This window comes from Lynx canadensis, chromosome D2 (genome assembly GCF_007474595.2).
Source record: "Lynx canadensis isolate LIC74 chromosome D2, mLynCan4.pri.v2, whole genome shotgun sequence".
Classification (NCBI taxonomy): Eukaryota; Metazoa; Chordata; class Mammalia; order Carnivora; family Felidae; genus Lynx; species Lynx canadensis.
In genome coordinates, this window is record NC_044313.2 from 55932783 (window position 1) to 55953097 (window position 20315).

The 20315-nt window shown below is 53.8% G+C and overlaps 1 protein-coding gene across 1 annotated transcript in view; it reads right to left on the bottom strand.

The window, feature by feature from the left end:
- Positions 1–20315, bottom strand: part of ADAMTS14 (ADAM metallopeptidase with thrombospondin type 1 motif 14) — an 81693-nt gene that overhangs the window by 2684 nt on the left and 58694 nt on the right. Inside the window, exons 12-20 of the mRNA XM_032595204.1 lie at positions 19062–19195; positions 18554–18677; positions 17468–17548; positions 11725–11888; positions 10144–10312; positions 9527–9659; positions 7604–7811; positions 2931–3060; positions 2693–2803 (exon numbers count right to left, since the gene is read on the bottom strand). Coding sequence (XP_032451095.1) covers positions 2693–2803; positions 2931–3060; positions 7604–7811; positions 9527–9659; positions 10144–10312; positions 11725–11888; positions 17468–17548; positions 18554–18677; positions 19062–19195 — 1254 coding nt within the window. The remainder of the gene's footprint in view (positions 1–2692; positions 2804–2930; positions 3061–7603; positions 7812–9526; positions 9660–10143; positions 10313–11724; positions 11889–17467; positions 17549–18553; positions 18678–19061; positions 19196–20315) is intronic.

The following is a 20315-nucleotide window of genomic DNA, read 5'->3' on the forward strand; positions in this document are numbered from 1 at the left end:
CTCTAAAGCTTTGCCCTGGAGGGCGCCACGGGCCTGCCTGAAGGGAGGGACTGGCCAGAGTAAGAGCCCTCATTTTACGGAAGAGGAACTGAAATCCCCTAGAGCAGTGGTTCTCAAAAAGGGTCTCCACACCTGAAGCATCGGCATCGTCTGGAAGCTGGTGAGCAACGCCAATTCTCAGGCCCCATCCAGACCTACCGAATCAGAAGTTCTGGGCGTGGGGCTTAGTTCTGCGTTTCAACGAAACCTTCAAGTGACTCCAATGCGTGGACCAATCTGAGAACCACGGGCCTACATCAGTAGTCGTCAGATGTGGCTGCTGAGTGGAATCCCCCAGGGGCTTTCCAAATAGGCACTGCCCCCCTCCCACGCCCGGGGAGACTGGACGGCCAGTGTGGCCTGGGCGCTGGGTGGTTCTGACCTGCAGCAAAGCTTGGAAACCCTGCTCTCAATGAAGTAGGAATCCTGGTCCCCTCCCAATCCACCCAAAGGAATCCACTCGGGCCAGGGCCAGGCAAATGCCCAGGTAACCCACACTTGGGACAAGCCGAGGCAATATCCTGCCACCCGTCAACACACATTTGGAACACTAAGCCCTCCACCGATAAATCTGGAATCAAGCAGATCTGGGTTCCAACTGAGGCTCCACCACTGAAAAAGTGTGAGCCCTTGGGCAAGCCACTGAAGCTCTCCAACCCTCAGTCTCCTCTCCTATAAAATGGGGATAATGCTAGACACTTACCAATGAACAATAACATTATGATTATAAATAACATTTATAAAGTTCCTGGCATATAGGGGTGCCCACTACGTAACTTTCATTTGCTTTGGTTCAGATATCTAAAAATCGTTTTGTGTTTCTGTGATAATTCCAGGTAGGTCTCTCCAGACAATGTGAAGGCAGGAACTTTGCTTTCTGCTAATTTTCTGTGTGTGTGTGTGTGTGTGTGTGTGTGTGTGTGTGTGTGTTTAGGGACGGGGCAGAGGGTTGGGGGCTGGTTTAGGGCAACAGGAAAATTAGGAAAAAAAAAAAAAAAAAAAAAGAAAGCCAGTGGCCTCTAGATGGCGCCAGAATTCTAGGACCAGAATCAGAGCCGACCCTTTGCTCCTGGACAGAAAAGGGAAGGCTATCTGGCACTTGTGCAGCCTGGGTCTCAGAACAGGGGCGGAGCAGCAGCCAGGCCTGGAGCCAGAAGATCCTCTGTGGACATCGAGTGAGATGATTGATGAGCTGAGCTCAGAGAGGTTTAGGGATCCGCACATGGTCACATAGCCAGTTGGTCCTCCAGCTAGAATTTACAGTCTGTGATTTTTCTACTTGTCTTGTCAGACCCTGGCCCTTGAGAAGATGAAGTAGGAAAAGAGAGAGAGAAAGAATCTAGGAAGGAAGTATATGGCCTGGTATATAGCAGATGCTCAGTTAACATTAATGGATGGATGGATGGATGGGTAGATGGATGGATGGATGCATACATGGATGACAGATGACGGATGATGGATGGATGGATGGATGGATACATGGATGACAGATGACGGATGATGGATGGATGGATGGATGGGTAGATGGATGGATGGATGGATGGATGCATACATGGATGACAGATGACGGATGATGGATGTTTGGATGGATGGATACATGGATGACAGATGACGGATGATGGATGGATGGATGGATGGGTAGATGGATGGATGGATGGATGGATGCATACATGGATGATGGATGATGGATGATGGATGGATGGATGGATGGATGGATACATGGATGACAGATGATGGATGATGGATGGATGGATGGATGGGTAGATGGATGGATGGATGGATGGATGCATACATGGATGACAGATGATGGATGGATGGATGGATGGATACATGGATGACAGATGACGGATGATGGATGGATGGATGGATGGGTAGATGGATGGATGGATGCATACATGGATGACAGATGACGGATGATGGATGGATGGATGGATGGATACATGGATGACAGATGACGGATGATGGATGGATGGATGGATGGGTAGATGGATGGATGGATGGATGGATGCATACATGGATGACGGATGATGGATGATGGATGGATGGATGGATGGGTAGATGGATGGATGGATGGATGCATACATGGATGACGGATGATGGATGGATGGATGGATGGATGGAGAGATGGGTAGATGGATGGATGGATGGGAGGATGGACTAACTGGCTCCTGATCATGAGGCAGAGAGAAAGTACTACCACCATTTTTGTTATCTGACAGCTAGGCAGGAGTGCGTGCATTATCTCATTTAATTCAACAACCCTACGAAGACAGCTCAGATCTACAATTGCTTATCCCAAAACCTTGAAACCAGATATGACTGATAATTCAGAACTTCTGAGGTTAGAAAAGTAATATTCATATTATAGAACATCTGTCATAGGGAGTGGGATATCCCCTTATAACTACAGCAATGTTTCTGTAGCAAAAGAATAATTGATCTCTTGTTGGGTCAGGCCAGGCTCTGCTGCGAAATGAGTCTGCACCGAATTTAGGGCACCACTTGCAGCTTTCAACAGCTGAGGCTCCAGGAGGCTGAGGTCACATGGACAGCCTGGAAACTCGGGCTGTTCCACTGCATGGCCTGTGCTTGCGACATGGCGACCACTGGAAGGTTTGGGCTGGGGGTTGGGTCCAGACAGATACACACTTACTTGATAATATCTTGTTAATGGGATGTAGGGGCCCAGACTGTGGCACCCACTGTCCTTCTGGGGTCACAAGTTCCCGAATGTCAGCTCTCGCTGTAGAGTTCTGGAGATTGCCTGTGAGTGGGGACAAGCAGTTCTAGCACTGGGGATTTCTAGGGGGCAAGGATGCAAGCCGGGCTGGGCTTCAGGTCTAGGCCGGAGGAGCTGGGCCTGCCCCCCTCCCCCATCCTATCCAGCTCACCTCCACAGGGGGGAAGCCTGCAGACCTGGACAGTGTCCGGCTTCTCCCCCTCACACTGCCCCAGACTGTTGGCGTTGGTCCGGCACACGACCTGTCGCTGCTGGATGCCCTCCCCGCAGGTGGCGGAGCACTGTCGCAGGAAGGCCGGGGCCCGGTCAAGCCACAGTGGCCGGGGAGGGGTAGGTGGAGAGACGAGAGGAAGGGAGCAGTGAGCTCCAGAGTCTAGACAATGCCCAGGACGGAAAGGTACAGAGGAGGGCCCCGCGTTTCTACTGACCAGAGGGATATGCAAGGACCGCTCCAAGTAGCCTCAGGAGGACAGAACACCAGCTGTCCGTATTCCTGTGCCAGGCGAATGGCCGAACCTTCCTGTCACCCACGTGGTTAACCCTGGTTCAGGAGGGGACCTCCAGAACCCCATTCCAGCACTTTTGCCTGTGTCTACCATGTCCGGCCTGTGCCTGGGTCCTTAAATATTTTGTGGATCATTCTGGCAAACTCCCCTATTGTGATCCACCAGCCTGAGGGACCTGAAGTAGGTCCACTTACTTGATGATATCTTAATAACGGGATGTAAGCGGGGGCGCCTGGGTGGCTCAGTCGGTTGGTCATCCGTCTTCAGTTCAGGTCATGATCTCACGGTCAGTGAGTTCAAGCCCCGCGTGGGCTGTGTGCTGACAGCTCAGAGCCTGGAACCTGCTTTGGATTCTGTGTCTCCCTCTCTCTCTGCCCCTCCCCCCTCACACTCTCTCTCTCTCAAAAATAAATAAACATTAAAAAAAATTTTTTTTTTAATAATGGGATGTAAGGACCCGGATTGTGACACTTGCTAAACTGAGAGACCTGGGTGACAGGGTCGCTATGAACCCCTTTAGCTCTGACATTCGGTGACTCTGTGCCTCAACATACCAAAACTCAGCTGACAGAGGCATGTTCACAAGTGTCTCCCGGGGCACCTGGGTGGCTCAGTTGGTTAAGCGTCTGACGCTTGATTTCGGCTCAGGTCACACATGATCTCACGATTCATGGGTTTGAGCCCCGTGTCGGGCACTCCGCTGACAGCATGGAAACTGCTGCTTAGGATTTTCTCTCTCTCCCTTTCTCTCTGCCCCTCCCCAGCTCATGCTCTCTCTCTCTCTCTCTCTCAAAATAAATAAGTAAACTTTAAAAAAAAGTGTCTCCTGGGGTGCCTGGGTGGCTCAGTCAGTTAAGCATCTGACTTCGGCTCAGGTCATGATCTCAAGGTTTGTGGGTTTGAGCCCCGCGTGGGCTCTGTGCTGACAGCTCAGAGCCTGGAACCTGCTTCAGATTCTCTCTCTCTCTCTCTCTCTCTCTCTCTCTCTCTGTCTCTGTCTCTCTGTGCACCCCCCCCCCATTCACACTGTGTCTCTCAAAAATAAATAAATAAAACATAAAAAAAAAAAGCATCTTCTTCCCCAAAAGGGAAAGGTGTGGGCACAAAGGAGCTGGAGGCAAACAGTTTGCAGGGCCTGCTGCGCACGTCACCCCCAGGCCTCACCTCCTCTGAGGGACGGAGGCTGGTGGCGGGGGCTCCCCAAAAGCAAGGCTGCACCGTGTGACCAGGCCACAGGACGGGGGAGAGGCCACAGAAATGTACTTCTCCTGCTGGGCCCGAGGGAGACACGAGCGTTAAGGGCCACACAAACCGTGGGACTGGATGGCTCCTCCCCCAAGGATGAATAATGCCAACAGCTCCTGAACACTCTGTCGGTCTCACAGGGGCAACAGTCTTCCACCACCTGTCACCTCACTGCCAGTGTTACCTAAGGGCCCTTTGTGGGCCAGCAGTCTTCTGTTTTATATTCAAACAAATAAAGCTGTGTGTTGAGGAGAAGAAAACAAAATCTGCCTACATTGTGCGGGGATTTGGGGTATTTAAAAATACTCTTCCTTATGCAATATTCTAAGCATCCAGAAAAGTATGAGGAAGCCTGGTCACGAAAGCCTGTTCACATACCGCCAGCAGCTTGAATATATCAGCATTCTGGCAGATTTTCAAATACTATGTTGTGCCTCTTTAAACTTTATGTGCATGGTATCTCATTGGAAGTGATCTGCCTTCATATTTCAGTGCTTTTTCTAACCTATTCCTCTGAGGTTTATCCACATTGGTAAGTATACTTCAAGCTTTTATTGTATGACCAGACCATGATTTTTTTTGACATTTTTAAAATATTTACTTATTTTTGAGAGAGACAGAGACAGAGACAGAGAGAGTAGGGGAGGGGCAGAAAGAGAAGGAGACACAGAATCCAAAGCAGCTCCAGGCTCTGAGCTGTCAGCACAGAGCCCCATGCGGGGCTCGAACTCATGAACCGTGAGATCATGACCTGAGCCAAACTCAGACACTTAACCAACTGAGCCACCCAGGCACCCAGACCATGATTTTTTTGGTCCAATCTCCTAGAGATGGACATTTAGGGTATTTGTTGATATTCTGCTATTACAATTAAGCATTGTTGTACTTATCTTTGTGACCAGAGGTTTTAAAAATTATGGTAAAATATATATATATCATAACACTATTTTAACCATTTTTAAGTGCATGGTTCAGTGACATTAAGTACATTCACAATGTTGTACAACCATCACCACCTCCACGTCCAGAACTTTCTCCTTCTTCCTAAGCTGAAACCCTGTCCCCATTAAACACGGACTCCCCATGCCCTCTCCTCCAGCCCCAAGCACCCACCACCCTTCTTTCTGTCTCTATAAACCTGACCACTCTTGGTAAGTGGAATCATACAGCATTTATCATTTTGTGTCTGGCTGATTTCACTTAGCATAATGCCTTCAAGGGTCACAGCAAATGAATTTTTTATTAAAAAAATTTTTAGGGGCGCCTGGGTGGCGCAGTCGGTTAAGCCTCCGACTTCAGCCAGGTCATGATCTCGCGGTCCGTGAGTTCGAGCCCCACGTCAGGCTCTGGGCTGATGGCTCGGAGCCTGGAGCCTGTTTCCGATTCTGTGTCTCCCTCTCTCTCTGCCCCTCCCCCGTACATGCTCTGTCTCTCTCTGTCCCAAAAATAAAAAAACGTTGAAAAAAAAAATAAAAAAAATTTTTAGGGGTGCCTGGGTGGCTCAGTCGGTTAAGCATCTGACTTCGGCCCAGGTCATGATCTCACGGTTCGTGGGTTCGAGCCCCGCATCAGGCTCTGTGCTGACAACGCAGAGCCTGGAGCCTGTCTCAGATTCTGTGTCTCCCTCTCTCTCTGCCCCTCCTCCACTCGCACTCTGTGTCCCTCTGTCTCAAAAATAAACATTAAAAAAATTTTTTTTAAATTGTTTTAATGTTTATTTATTTTTGAGAGAGAGAGAGAGAGAGAGAGAGACAGAGACAGAGTGTGAGCAGGGGAGGGGCAGAGAGAGAGAGAGGGAGACACAGAATCCAAAGCAGGTTCCAGGCTCCGAGCTGTCAGCCCAGAGCCCGACGCGGGGCTTGAACCCACAAACCTTGAGATCATAACCTGAGCCAAAGTTGGACGCTTAACCGACTGAGCCACCCAGGCACCCTTCAAATGAATTTTTTAGAGAAAACTCAAGACAAAAATTTCCCTGTGGCCACTTCGAGGGCCTAGGCAGGAGCACTTGGACTGGCTATTCCACAGCCTTCTTATTATCTCCTCTTTCCTACCCTGGCCTCCCAGCAGTGAACTTTCTACAGAGCTGCTAGGTGACCTTTAAACCTGGAATCAGGGCTTGGAACATCTGCATTAAAACCCTTCAACAGCTTCTCACTGCTCGTAGAATACATTCTTTTTCAAGTCTGTCTTTAATTATTTCGAGAGAGCACAAGCAGAGGAGGGGCAGAGAGAGAGAGACAGAATCCTGAGCAGGCTCCCTGCTGTCAGCACAGAGCGACGCAGGGCTCAAACTCACTGTGAGATCATGACCCGAGCCGAAATCAAGACGCAGACGCTTAACTGACTGAGCCACCTAGAAGCCCCACTTGGAATACATTCTAACTTTTCACAAAGCTCTGCAGGACTGATTCCTGCCTGCCTCTCTGTCATCCTGTCCCTTCCATTCAGCTCCAGTCCCACTCTCCTTTGGTTTCTGGAACACCGCAAGGGTCTTCCTGTGGCTCAGCCTTCAAGTCTCAACACAAACGTCACCTCCTCAGGGAGGTCCTCCCAGATACATTACCCCCATTTACTTCCGCACAGCTCCAACCGCCATCTGTAAATGCTTCTGTTACTGGTTTAGGTCTCTCTCACTGGACTGTAAGTTACATGAGGACAAGTCGGTGATGGATTCCAGGCATTCCTAGCACAGCGTGCCCGGCACGTAGTTGGCATTTGGTAAATATTTCTTGAATGCAAGAAAGTGCTTCAGTTTGCTCACCTGTATCACGGGGGTCTTAACCCATGCCTCCTAGTTTTGACCCAGTTCTAGGTCAGAGCACATAGTGAATGAATATAAAGGCCTAGCCCAGGCCCATGGCCCAGCACACATAGGAGCTCTTGGACTCAGTTTTGAGAAAACTCAGATCAGATCAGATCAGAGGTGGGGAGGGAAATTCAGGCGGAGACTCTCTGCCACCAGGGAGCACCACATCTCTTAGTAGCTCCCTACCCCGACCCACCTTTTCCCGGACTCCCCAGAGAGGGTGGCCACTGGCTCAGCCCCTCCCACCCTCTGAGAACAACTCACCTGGGACCAGGCTCCCGTGCGCCACTGGGCTGGGCAGGGCACGCGGAGGCAGGGCCGCCGGGCCTCGGGCCGATCCCCAGGGCAGGCCTTGGCCGGCATGGCCTTGTGGGTCCCGTTGGAGAGGGGCAGCAGGCACTGAACCCCCCGGGTCTGCACCCCCAGCTTCCCACAGCTCCGGCTGCAGGCACCCCACTCTTCCATCACCCACCTAGAGACAGACAAAGCAAAAGGTGAAGGAGAGGCGGGACTATGGGGACGCTTCCTCCCAGGGTCTCTCCCACCCCCTGAATCGCTGCGGGCAGGAGCTGGCAAGTGGGTCTGAGCTTCAGAATGCTGGGAGCCAAGACAACCGTCCACGGGCTCTGCAGCTGCCATAAGGGGGGGTCACCTATGATCTCCTCTGCTTCCTCATCTGAAAAATGCACGGGTATGATGCACCTTTACATCTGGCACCCTGCATGTCCGCAGGCAAGTTATGAACATCAGAATTCTTTTCAGCACTTCGTAAATAAGGGAGTGTGGGCAGGTACTGTCCTAGGTGCTGAGATACAGCACGAGATTCATGGCTGGTAGAGTTGAACCCCCGCCCCTGGGGCTCTTGGGACAGTTAAAGGACGTGTATACTTAAAAGCACTTGGCAGAGTGCATGCATGCAGTAGGCATGTAATAAAGACAGGCACTGTTACTATCGCCGTCAGCACCTGCAGAGTTTTGGTGCCGATCAGCTAAGCTGGTGGTCTCCCACCGTCTTTTGGCCACGGAGCAGCTTCCAAGAGCACCGTAAGCAGATACCACTGGATGAATTAGACAAAGACGAAAATGGCTCTGGTGGGGTGGCGGGAGGGGCGGCCACAACCCACTCCCCTCTCAGGTTCCTGAGACATCTCGTAGCGAATGAGGGCTCTTTCGGCCAACCCCTTCCTTTAAAAGACAAAAAAGGCCCCAGACTTCGTTTGGCATTTTACGGATGAGAAGCTGGGGGCAGGGGGGCGGGCGGTGACGTGCCCAGGACCACAGCCGAGTCAGCGCCGCGTGCTCTGTGGCCACAGACGTTGGCGGAGACAGTGGCCGGCATGCCGTGTGAAGGGGGAGCGTGGAGCACTGAGGGGCAGGGGATCCCACCTGGGCCAGGCACGGAGAGGCCACGGTGGACTCTGCACTGATCTCCAGCTCCTGTCCTGGCCCTGAGGTCCCCCCAGCCTCAGGGAGCAGAGCTGCCGTGAATCAGCCATGCCGAGTTAGACGGCTCGGACCCCAGAAGATTCCTGGGGAGGCAGGAAAGTGGACTGGGCGCTCTGCCTGGGGCCGGAGAGGCACTGGGGCCATCTCTGTGACGGGCTCAAGGCCACACCTCGACTTCCCAAAAAGTCATAGCTCTTCTCCTCCACGAAGCCCCCTCCAAATAAGCCCAAGAACATGATCTTGTGCCCAAATGAGCCTGTCTCCTCAGGTCAGGGAACCCACTCAGGGGCTAGACTATGGGTGGGGGCCGCCAGACAGCATCCTGGCCTATGCCCCGGCATCTAGAAGCACTGAGATCGACTTCACCTCAACGTCCCCTCGGATCATCGAGGGAAAGCTGTGTCCCCAAAGTGGGCCTCTGTTTCCCCATCTGTAAAAGAATGCTGGAAGGGGCAGAACAAAGGAAGCATTGTCCTTCTTCTGGGAGCGGAAGTTAATCCGCAAACCCCACAGGGGGACAGACGGGGGCGGATGCGGCCAGACCGGCAAGGAGGGCAGCACTGGCCACGGACGGAGTCCAGTGTGTGGGCTGCTCTGCTCAGGGAGTCCCGGGTGCAGGGGCCGTGACCCTGGACACTCAGGGCCAGAGGAAGCAGCCCCTCCTCCCCGGCCCAGGGCTACGAGAGAGTCAGTGACGCCCATGGGAAGGGGTCAGGCTCCTGGCCGTCCCTGGACACTCACGCAGGCTGGGCACACGGGTGCTGGTTGCAGCGCCGGCGGATGGGCTTGGGCCTCTTCCTGTGGTCACACAGGTGCCGCTGGACCATATGGTGGTCTCGCCGGCGCCGGCAGCCGTATTTGGTGAACTGGATCCCTGGGGGGAGGACAGGCTGACTTGGGCCAGGTCCCGCCAGGCCCCCGCCGCTCCGCTGGGTCTCAGGGACGGCACGCTCTGGAGGGCCCGTGCCTCCCCCGTGCCTTTGCACCCCTCTTGCCCAAGTCTCTTTCTGAAGAAGCCTTCCTTGGCCAGCCCATCTCATGTGTCCCTGATGTCGTGCCAGCGGTGCAGGGGCTGGGGTGGGGGAGGCACCTGGCTCTGCACGGCTGCCTCCCCGCATAGCGGGGGAGCCCTTACAGGGTGCAGGCCTTGCCCCGGTGCTGCTCCCCCCACTCCCAGCCCCATCCCCAAGGCTCTGGCCAGGCAGGTGCCACACCCGAGAGATCTTTAAGGGGAAACGGAGGCACGAGCTATGGACACATCAGGTGGAGATAGTGTTGGCCCCCAGCCACTCCTACTCCTCCCCTGCAAAGCCCTGGGCTGCCCCACGAGGCAGCCAGATGGCTGGGCAGGCCCGTACCTCCTCCGCAGGCCTTGGTGCAGGGGGCCCAGCTCTTGAGCGCCCACTCGTAGGTGTCCGTCTCCTCCAGGAGCACGTTGTTGCTCCCAATAAGGGGCAGCAAGTCTTCATGGATGATGTACTTGTAGGCCAGGCTGCTGCGGGGGCCACCCTCAGCTGGGGGGAGCACCTGAGGGGAGACAGAGCAGGTGGCACAGGACTGGAGAGCAGAGAAGCAGGGCCAGCATGGGGGGGACAGGGAGGAGGGGGTCAAAGGAAAGGATGTGGGGTCAGCACCGAGCACGGCCTGGGAGACCATTCAGACCAGCAGCCACGCAGCAAACTCAGGCTAAGCAGCAGGAACAGCCTGCGTGCTCACCTGGGATCATTTTCCTCCCAGACATAAGTCCTCACGAGGACAGGGACCGTGTCTGCTGGTCTGTCTTGCTTACCAGGGCATCTGCGCTACCTGACTCTGGTATGGCCAGGTCTATAGGGCTCTGATCAGATATAAGATGGTCTGTAAGCCTCTGATCAGATATATGGTTGCAAATACCTTCTCCCATTCTGCTCAGCTTGTCTTCTCACTGTCTTCACGATGTCTTTCCAATGTACGAAGGTCCTCAATTTCCATGAAGACCAGTTTACCTATTTTTCTTTTGTTGCTCATGCTTCTGGTATCATAAGATGCAAGGTCAGGAGATTCCCCCCTCTGTTTTCTCTAAGAGTTCTATGGTTTTAGCTCTCTTACTTGGATATTTGATCTAGTTTGAGCTTGTTGTATACGGAGTGAGGCAGGGGTTCAACTTCATCCTTTTACATGTGGCTATCCAGTTGTCCCAGCACCTTTAGGTGAAGAGATTATTCTTTGCCCATTGAATGGGTCTTGGTACCCTCAATCATTGGCATAGGTGTATGGGTGGCCAGTAAGTATAAGGTGAATAGAAAATACATGCAGAGTGAAATAATACACTGACACCAATAGGCTTCAGACCCTGCCCTCTAGGACCTCCCCGACTAGTGACGGTCGCACCAGGAAAGAAGCCTGTCCAAGCTCTCCCTGGCATGAATCAGCCAGTGTCAGGGCACCACAGACAAAGCCCCTCCTGGTCTGAGCTCCTGCATTAATAATCCCTGCTCCATAAGCCCCGGTCTATGGCCTAGGAAGAGGGGGTGTGGGAAGAGGTGGACCCCAGCAAGGTCAGTGACTGCATCCCCCTCTCCGGAGGCTGGCAGCGTGAGCTGGCATCCCCAGTCACTTGCGGGCAATGCCATAATGCAAGCGGACATTGGATGACGCCAGGGCAACAGGGGGAACCAACGCAGGTGCCTCCTCTCATTCCCAGGCCCTGTTTCTGACGCTGCGTGACGGAGAACAGACTCCCTCTCATAGCAAGACAACCGTTTCTTTCTCCCTCCTCACGTGCGTCCTGCCAGCCTTTGTGCACAGAGGGCATCTAGGCCTCGGCCTTGGCCAGGCTACTAAAGACACTGCAACACTGCTTCCGACGGGGCTGCGCTGGCTCAACAGTGAAGACTGGGGAGACTGGGCTGGGGCAGCAAGGGGGTGGGCAGGGGCCACCGTACAGGGTGGGGGCTCACCAGGATGGCGATGGCTTCGGGCAGGGGCCCACTGGTCTTGAGGCTTTCCTTGGCATCCTCCACCACATACTCCCACTCCAGGCCCATTGCAGTAAAGGTCCGGCTCATTGCTTCCTTGCCCTTGGGGTTGAGGATGAAGCTGCCTGTGACCTGGTTCTTCACCGCTGGCCATGGGGAGAGGGTCACACAGATTTCTATTCCCCTCCACAGGAACACTAGCCAGACCTCCTCTGGGGCTTCGAGACCTTCCTAGTGGATCCCCTGGGGCTCCCTATGACCTGTCACCCCTTTCCACCAGAACCTTCCTCAGTCAGATGAGTCACTGCACCGGCTGCACGCAGCACCCCTGCCTCTAGACCCTGGAACACCCATTCCTCCCACCGTCTTCCCTTCTTCCTGTCTGACTAATCTTCACTCCTATGTAAGGCTCAGCACAATGTTCCCCTCCTCCAGGAAGGCTTCTTTTCTTTAAAAAAAAAAAAAAAAGTAAGTTTTCCTTGTATGTATGTATTTTTTTATTTTTAAGAGAGAAAGGGAGAAAGCGGGGTAGGGGCAGAGAGAAAGGGAGACAGAGAATCCCAAGCAGGCTCCATGCTGTCAGCACAGAGCCCGATGCGGGGCTCAAACCCACGAGAGATCATGACCTGAGCCGAAACCAAGAGTCAGACGCTGAATCAACGAAGCCACCCAGGCGCCCCCAGGAAGCCTTCTTTGATTGCCCAGTCCTCGGGGACTTGCCCTCCCTTCTACAGCAGAGCACGAGGCTAAAAACACAGGCCCTGGCACCAGACTGATCTGGGGAAGTTACTTAGCTGCCCTGTGCTGCCTCAGTTTCGCCATCTGTAAAATGGGAATGCTAATCATCCGTAGCTCATAGGGCTGCGGCCGCATGAAGATAATCGCAGTACCCCCCTCCCACCTATCCACTATGGGGTCCTTGGGACAATTAAAGGAGTCCATAGATGTAAAGAACGAGGCAGAGTGCGTGGCATGCAGCTGGCATTCAATAAATGGGAGGCACTATGACTGCCATCAGAACGGGGCCCGAGTGTTAGCACTGGTGCCTGTCTCCCCCACAGCCTGTCAGTGTATCTCCTCCGTCTTGGTGTCCTTGGGGCCTGGCACAGAGCGAGTCTTAGAAACACCTGTAAATGTCCACCCCTTAAAGTCCCACTGAGTGAGTAACCCGTAACTTGTTATCGAAAGGTGTCGGGTGGCAGCTGGGTGGGAGTTGTGCAGGGGCAGGCGGCCTGGCAGAGGCCCCTGCGTCACAGCCTTGGCCGCCCTGGAGCAGGCTGGTGAAGGGCTGCAGCCTCGGACCCGAGCCCCTCAGCCCAGGCGGGGGAGCAAAGGCTCTGGAGCCCTGGGGTGTCCCCACCTGGTGCCGACAAAAACCGTCCAGGGTAATGACGAGACCATAAGAGCCAACGATTCAGAGCACTCACCATGCACTGGTCACTCTGGCGCCCGCCTCGGCGGAATCCTCACACACATCCCAAGGTTGGTGCTATTATTGCCCCAGATGGGGACCTAGAGACCCGCGAGGGGCAAAGGTGTCTCCTGGACACACAGGGCGCTGGTGGCCCAGCTGTCTGGAGGACCGGCCTCCCTGCTGAGCGAGAGGAGAGATGCCCCTCATCTCTCGATGCCTAATCCCTCTCTGCCCCCAGAATCGCCAGACCTGGAGCCAGAGCCGGGCCCGGCCTCAAGTCTCCCCACGGCTCTGTCTGCTACCCTCTCAGCAGCCGCCGTCCCCAGCCCTGGCTGTACACCCTCCGGTGGGCTGCGTGAACCTCTGAGTCCCGGCCCTACCGCGGACCCCACTCTGGACCCTGAGCATACCCCAGTCTCGTTTCACCGTGCTTCCCTTCATCATGCTTCACAGAGTCTGCATTGTTTACAAACGGAAGATCTGCAGCAGCCCTGTGCCGAGCGAGTCTATTGGTGTCTTTTTTCTGACAGCATTTGCTCACTTTGGGTCTCTGGGTCACAGTTTGGAAATTCTCGCAGTATTTCCAACTTTTTCACGATTATTAAATTTGTCACGGTGCCCTGTGACCAGTGATCTTTGAGGTCACTATTGCAAATGTTCGGGGACACCATGAACCCCACTTATTTAAGACAGCACACTTGGAACGCCTGGGTGGCTCAGTCGGTTAAGCGTCCGACTTCAGCTCAGGTCATGATCTCACAGTCTGTGAGTTCGAGGCCCGCGTCGGGCTCTGTGCTGACAGCTCGGAGCCTGGAGCCTGCTTCTGTGTCTCCCTCTCTCTCTGCCCCTTCCCCGCTCATGCTCTGTCTCTGTCTCAAAAATAAATAAAAACATTTAAAACAATTAAAAAAAAAAAAAAAAGGACAGTAAACGTAACGGATACATGTGTGTGTTCGGATTGCTCCCCGATCGACCATCTCTGTCCCTCTCCTCGGGCCTCTTTGTTCCCGCAGACACAACACTATTGAAATCAAGTCAGTTAATGACCCTACAATGGCCTTTAAGCGTCCAAGGGAAAGGAAGAGTCACATGTTTCTCACTTTAAATCTAAAGCTAGAAATGATTAAGCTTAGTGCAGAAGGCATGTCAAAAGCCAAGATGGGCGAAAAGCCAGGCCTCTTGTGCCGAACGGTCAGCCAAGTTGGGAAGGCAAAGGAAAAGTTCTTGAAGGAAATTGAAAGTGCTACTCCAGGGGGGCCTGGGGCGGGGTGGGGGGGGGGCGGCACTCAGTCAGTTAAACAGCCAACTTCGGCTCAGGTCATGATCTCGCAGTTTGTGGGTTCGAGCCCCGTGTCAGGCTCTGTGCTGACAGCTCAGAGCCTGGAGCCTGCTTCCGATTGTGTGTCTCCCTCTCTCTCTGCCCCTCCCCCATTCGCGCTCTGTCTCTCTTTCTCTAAAAAATAGATAAACATTGAAAAAAAATTAAAAAAAAAAAAAAAAAAGATCAAACCAGCCACAACATTCCCTTAAGCCAAAGCCTAACGCGGAGCAAGGCCCTAACTCTCTTCAGTTCTATGGAGGCTGAGAGAGGAAGAGGAAGAGAGCGAGGAAGCTGCAGACCAAAGTTCGGAGATAGCAGAGGTTGGAGAAAAGAAGCCATAGAAGCACAAGGTGAAGGAAGCAGCAAGTGCTGATGTGGAACAGCTAAGATAGTTCACGAAGGTCACTACAAACAACAGATTTTCAACGTAGATGAGACAGCCTTCTGTTGGAAGGAGACGCCATCTAGAACTTTCACGGCTAGGGAGGGGTGTCCGTGGACTGTCCCGAGGCCTACGTAAGGTAATGGATGACAAGTGCCAGCTCGAGGCCTGGCACATGGTAGATATTAACAGCATGGTTCTCTTCCCTTGACTTCCTTTCAAAGAATCAAAGCCCCCAAATTCCAGGAGAGTCTAACGAGCTTGGACGGGGCCTTGGCTTTCACTGCCAAGACGGCCACCTGTCCTGGATGTCTCCAGAGAGCACGCACATACCCTGTCAGGCACGTGCACAGACACACGCTCACTCTCAATACGTGCAGCTTGCACATTTCCACGGCGGGCTTGCCGCATACCTCACAACTGTGCAATCACACAGTGCGTGCCAATGTCAGGTTTCCGTCCCACTTCCCTCCCCGCCCAGCTCCTGGGAGTTCTAACCCTCCAGGGAACTCACGGGCGAGCGTGCCCACACTGAACCTGCCCTGGGTTCTAGAAGCCTCTGCCCCGACCCCCGTGGAAGCCCGGCTGCAGCCTCCACGGAGCACTCCTCGCTGCCAGCAGACAGAGGAGCTAGACGTCCGCAGACAGGGGTGGGGGCTGGGAGGAGTGGGAGGGCTGGCTGGGGAGGCCCCAGGGGCTGCGAGTATTATGGAATCGTCTGAATCATCCGTAGGGGTGTAGCAGGAGGAGCGTCTGCAAGCTCCTCCCTCTTCTGGAGTCAGCGGCCCTTCTCTCCTTGCCCCCTCCCCTCCTCTCCCCTGGCCCCTGTTCTGGCACAATCCCCCGGAGCCAGACAGGCAAGTGGGCAGGGAGCTGGCCAAGCCAAGCCCTCCTGACTCATACCCATGCAGAGTGGGGCTGTGGGCAAGGGCCCGGGGCTGGGAGACAGGAGAGCCTGGCGCAGACTGGCTCACCGCGTGGGGGAATCAGGGTACACAGAGGGCCCACAATCCACTGTGGACCTCAGTTTCCCCCTGTGCTTCTTGTCTATTTGCACTACACCCTCTCAGGTGCCTTTCGGAGCAGGTTATAGGGCGTATTCTGCAGGGGGTGCAAGTTCCCCGGGAGGCTTTCACACGTTTTCTGTCATGGTGATGGTAATCTAAAAATACGAATATCGGCATTTTTGGAATACATGAGCCTGCCCAGAGATGTTACGTTTTGCATTCACGTTCATGAAGAGGTGGTAACACGCGGTGCGGCCTGGCAAGCACAGTCGACTCGAGGGGCGTCTGGGACATGCTAAGTAAGGCCCGGCGACACCATGGCACCCATGCCCTCTGTAAGGGGTCTGAACAGACAAGTGCGGGAGGATGCAGCCACTCCCCGGTGTCAGGGAAGCATCCTTCTGTCTGCCTGCCCCCGGGACCCTGCTCCAAACCATGCTTACGTGTTTTCAATTGAGATGTAATTCACGTACACGCACTCAGCCTTTGCAAGTGTGCGATTCACTGACTACCGGACCACTGCCCGATTCCAAGACACTTCATCATGCCCATTTGCAGATGCCCCCATCCCCCTCCCACCGGCCCCTGACCACCACTAAGCTACTCTCTTGTGTCCACGGATTTGCCCGCCCTGGACATGTTCATTTCTTAACCACCGACTTGGTCTCAGCACAAACAGAACAAAGCAAACAAGTAAGCACAAAAATCTTTCCCCTTACGTTAATGTTCTCAATTTGAATTCTGTTGATTTCTTTTGGGGCCAGAATTTTTCATCTCTCTTGGCTTTAGAGTTATATAACTCTCGTAAGTAGTGCCTCAGTGACTGTGTTTATGTGTCATCAGATAAGAAGGATTTAAGGGTCCGTGTGTCAGACTGGCTGCAAATTCCTCCTCTTCCTATGCGCAGGCCTCTTTGCACTGGGACTCTACCGCACTTCCCACCAAGAGATCGTCTGTTTCTACAGCTTGAGTCTGGGCTTGGCCATGACACCTGCTTGGGCCCACGGGATGCTACAAAGCATGACACAAGTAGAGACCTGGAAGGTGTTTGCACGCTGGGGCTTGCCTGCTCTTGCCCCCACTGAGGACCATGTGACAGACCACATGAATAATCCCAGGCTAGCCCGCCAGGGACGCGGCCCCGTCACCCCCGTCACCCCAGCTGACAGCCAGTACCAACAACACCTACAGCCCCACCAGATGCTGCATTCACACGAGTTGAGTCCAGGCACAGGAGTAGAAGTAGCTCCAGCTGGGCCCCGCCCAACCTCATGGCCCACAGAACCATGAGCTAACACAAACACTTGTTAGAAACCGTAAAGTTTGGGGATGGGATGTTAGACAAGCAAAAGTTGACTGATACATTCTATGAAAACGGTTTTCTTTTGTGTACAACAGATGGACCGTGGCTGCCCCTGGGGAAGGAAACTGACCCTGGAGGGCAGAGGTGGGAGGGGGAATCTTCACTGGATCCCCATTCACACCTTCTGACATTCGAAGCATGGAACGGGTTGTCTACTCAGCCTAAGTTTAAAAAAATGTTTCTAAGGGTTCCCTGCATTAGACTGCTCTCCTCTGCCCTCCCAGCTCCCCATACTCACCAATGTGGTGGGGAACCTTCTCCAGCTCCTCGATCTGGATGTGCCTGGCACCCGCCGGGATCTGGACCAGTTTGAGAGCTCCTGCCACAGAGCAGGATCCGGAAAAACCGTGAGCATCTTGAGCTGGTGGCCCCACTGCCCAGCACACCCCGTCACCCCCTCCCCCTGCACGTGCCCAAGAACCTGTTTCCTCATCTGTACAATAGGAAGGGGGGACCCTTGCCCACAAGGTGCCGAGAGGTTCAAATGAGATGCTATGGCTTAAAATGCCCTAAAAACTCTAAGGGTTGTGGCGGGGGGTGGGGGGAGAGTATGCAGACACTTTGTTGCTACAATTTTCCACTTTCTTGAGCCTACTTTTCTCTCCTGATGTTCCCCCCCCCCTTTCTTCTCATACCTTGAGCCACCATCACGGCTGCCCTGGGCCCCATGGCCCTCCCAATCCCAGGCCTGGAAACAAACCCCTCTCGAAGCCACCAACTTTCTCCCCACAAGGAGAGATGAGGCAAAGCTATGACAGTGCCAAAGGGGAAATGGATCTAATTCTTCCTAGAGTGTAAAGGACTAATATCTGGCCCTTTTCAACAGCCAAGTGTGGTCAGATGGAAGGTAGGGAGGGAAGTCAAGGAACTCAAGGTACCAGGAGTTGAAAGGAGGCACCACAAGTTGACCAAAAAATGGAGAGAGAGGGGAGAGAGGGAAAAAAAAAAAAAAAATTCCAGTCCAGTCTGGGCCACATCCTCAGACGTGTCTGAGCTCTCACTCCCACAATAGCCCCAGGGCCAAAGAGATGGCTGAGTTCCTATCACAGCGCACTGGCCAGCAGAAAAATGCTTCTGAAGTCCTGGGCCCGAATGCAGGCAGTGCTCACTGGAAGAGGCTGCGGCCAGCTGCAGCTTCTGACTCAGTGGCCTGGGGCAGCCCGGGAAGGTCTGGAGGCAGGCTCTGGGTGCCTTCTCCCCTCCCCCGCCCTGAACCGTGGCCCAGCAGAGGAGGGACGGCTTGCCCAAGGGACTCGGGCTCAAGGGCCCCTGCTGGGCCAGAACCCCAGCCACTCCTGGTCATCTCCCAGCCCCAGCCTCTCACCTGCCTTCTTGGAGGCCTTGCCCAGTGTCCCCTTCACGGTCCTGCAGTGAGAGTTGTCGCCGCCACAGACACCGCACTTGTCATCTGCCTTCATGGACCCCACCTCCTTGTCACAGCCAACGGGCTGACGCCAGAGGTGGGGTCAGAGGATAAGGCTCCCGTGCTCCCCACCCCCACCCCCAACCCCAGGCCGGCAGCCCCTGGTTCCCTCCCCAGTCCCCAGGCCCCACGAGTTGACCCTGAACCCAGAGGCATTCCTGGACACGTCACTGCCACAAACTCGCCATGTGACACGGGCAGGTCTTAAACCTGGCCATTCCTCTTCCCTCGAATGGGCTGGGCAATAACCCACTTCTAGGATCCCAGGGTTATGTTGAGGACCAAGGGTGTCACGGGTGGGGAAGGCGAGGAGATGCCTGTCTCCCTAGGGCCCAGGAGAAGCGGGCAGTATAGCCCTCTGGTCTCCCCAGGCAGGCAGAAGGTGGGTGGCCCGGAGCAGGGAACCCACCACACATTCGCCGCGGGCACAGATGCTGTATGGGTCCCGGTAGCTGCAGCGGGTCCCGTCGTGGACCACCTGGTTCATGAAGACCACATCCCCTGTGTCCTCCGACTGGCAGATCAGCTCACACTTCTGGGCATCTGTGGAGAAAGGACCGTGCTGCATTTCCAGCTGTGCTCAGAGAAAGCGGGCTGGCCCAGAAGGACATCAGCGCATGTCCCAAGCGGGAAGCTCCTGGGCCAGCTCTGGGCAGTGGTGGGGCGCACTGAGTATGGAGCTGGGCCTTACAATCCCTGCGATGTCACCTATTAGCCTAGTGACCCTGGGCAAATCAGCTGACCTCTCGGAGTCTCCGTTCCTTATTTATTATCCCTGATCAATAAAATGCCACATCAGGATGCTAAAGAAAATCAAGTGTTAAGATAACAGTAATGGCCGTAATAATAAGCCAATATATAGTGAATGCTTACCATGTACCAAATACTTCCAAAACCTTTACATACTCTTTTTTTTTTTTTTTAAGTAGGCTCCACGTCCAATGTGGGGCTTGAACTCACGATCCCGAGATCAACAGTCATGTGCTCTACTGACTGAGTCAGCCGGGTGCCCCTACACACTCTTGATGCACGACCTCAAATTTTTTGTGTGACTTAACTCATTTAAACTTTTCAGGAAGTTCTAGGAAGTAAGTTCTACCATTCTAGAGGAGGAGACCAAGGACCAGAGAGGTTAAGAAATTTGCCCAAGGCCACACAGCCACATACTGAGAACCAACTCCAGGATTCTAAACAAGGCAGTCTGGCTTGAGTCCCACACTGACCTCTACATACACTTCAGCAGTCTCATGTATAACAGTGTATCTCAACATGATTGCAAACATCAGGACACCCTGTGAGAGTAAAGCAGGGCAGTAGGCTGGGTTTGGGTTTATAAAACAAAGTTGCAGTGAGAGCGGAAAGGAGGCCCTTCCTAGTTCTAACAATTAATTGTTCTCTTTCCCATCTGGGCTATTGATGTCCTTAAAAGAAGGTTCCAAAAAACGTAACATATAAACACTTGCTGTGTTTCTTAGAAAAAGGGAAGTTGGGGCTTAGCTAACTTTCTGGAATTTGTCTAAAAGTCCTGGGAAAGCCCAAAGCCCAGCTGCCCCATGGGCCTTGAAGCCCCTTCCTCTAGAGGCTTGTTTGGATCTGAATGGATCTGCAAGGCTTTCAAAGAGAGCCACCCCCTTAGCCAAACTTCTCAGCAACCAAATGCCTC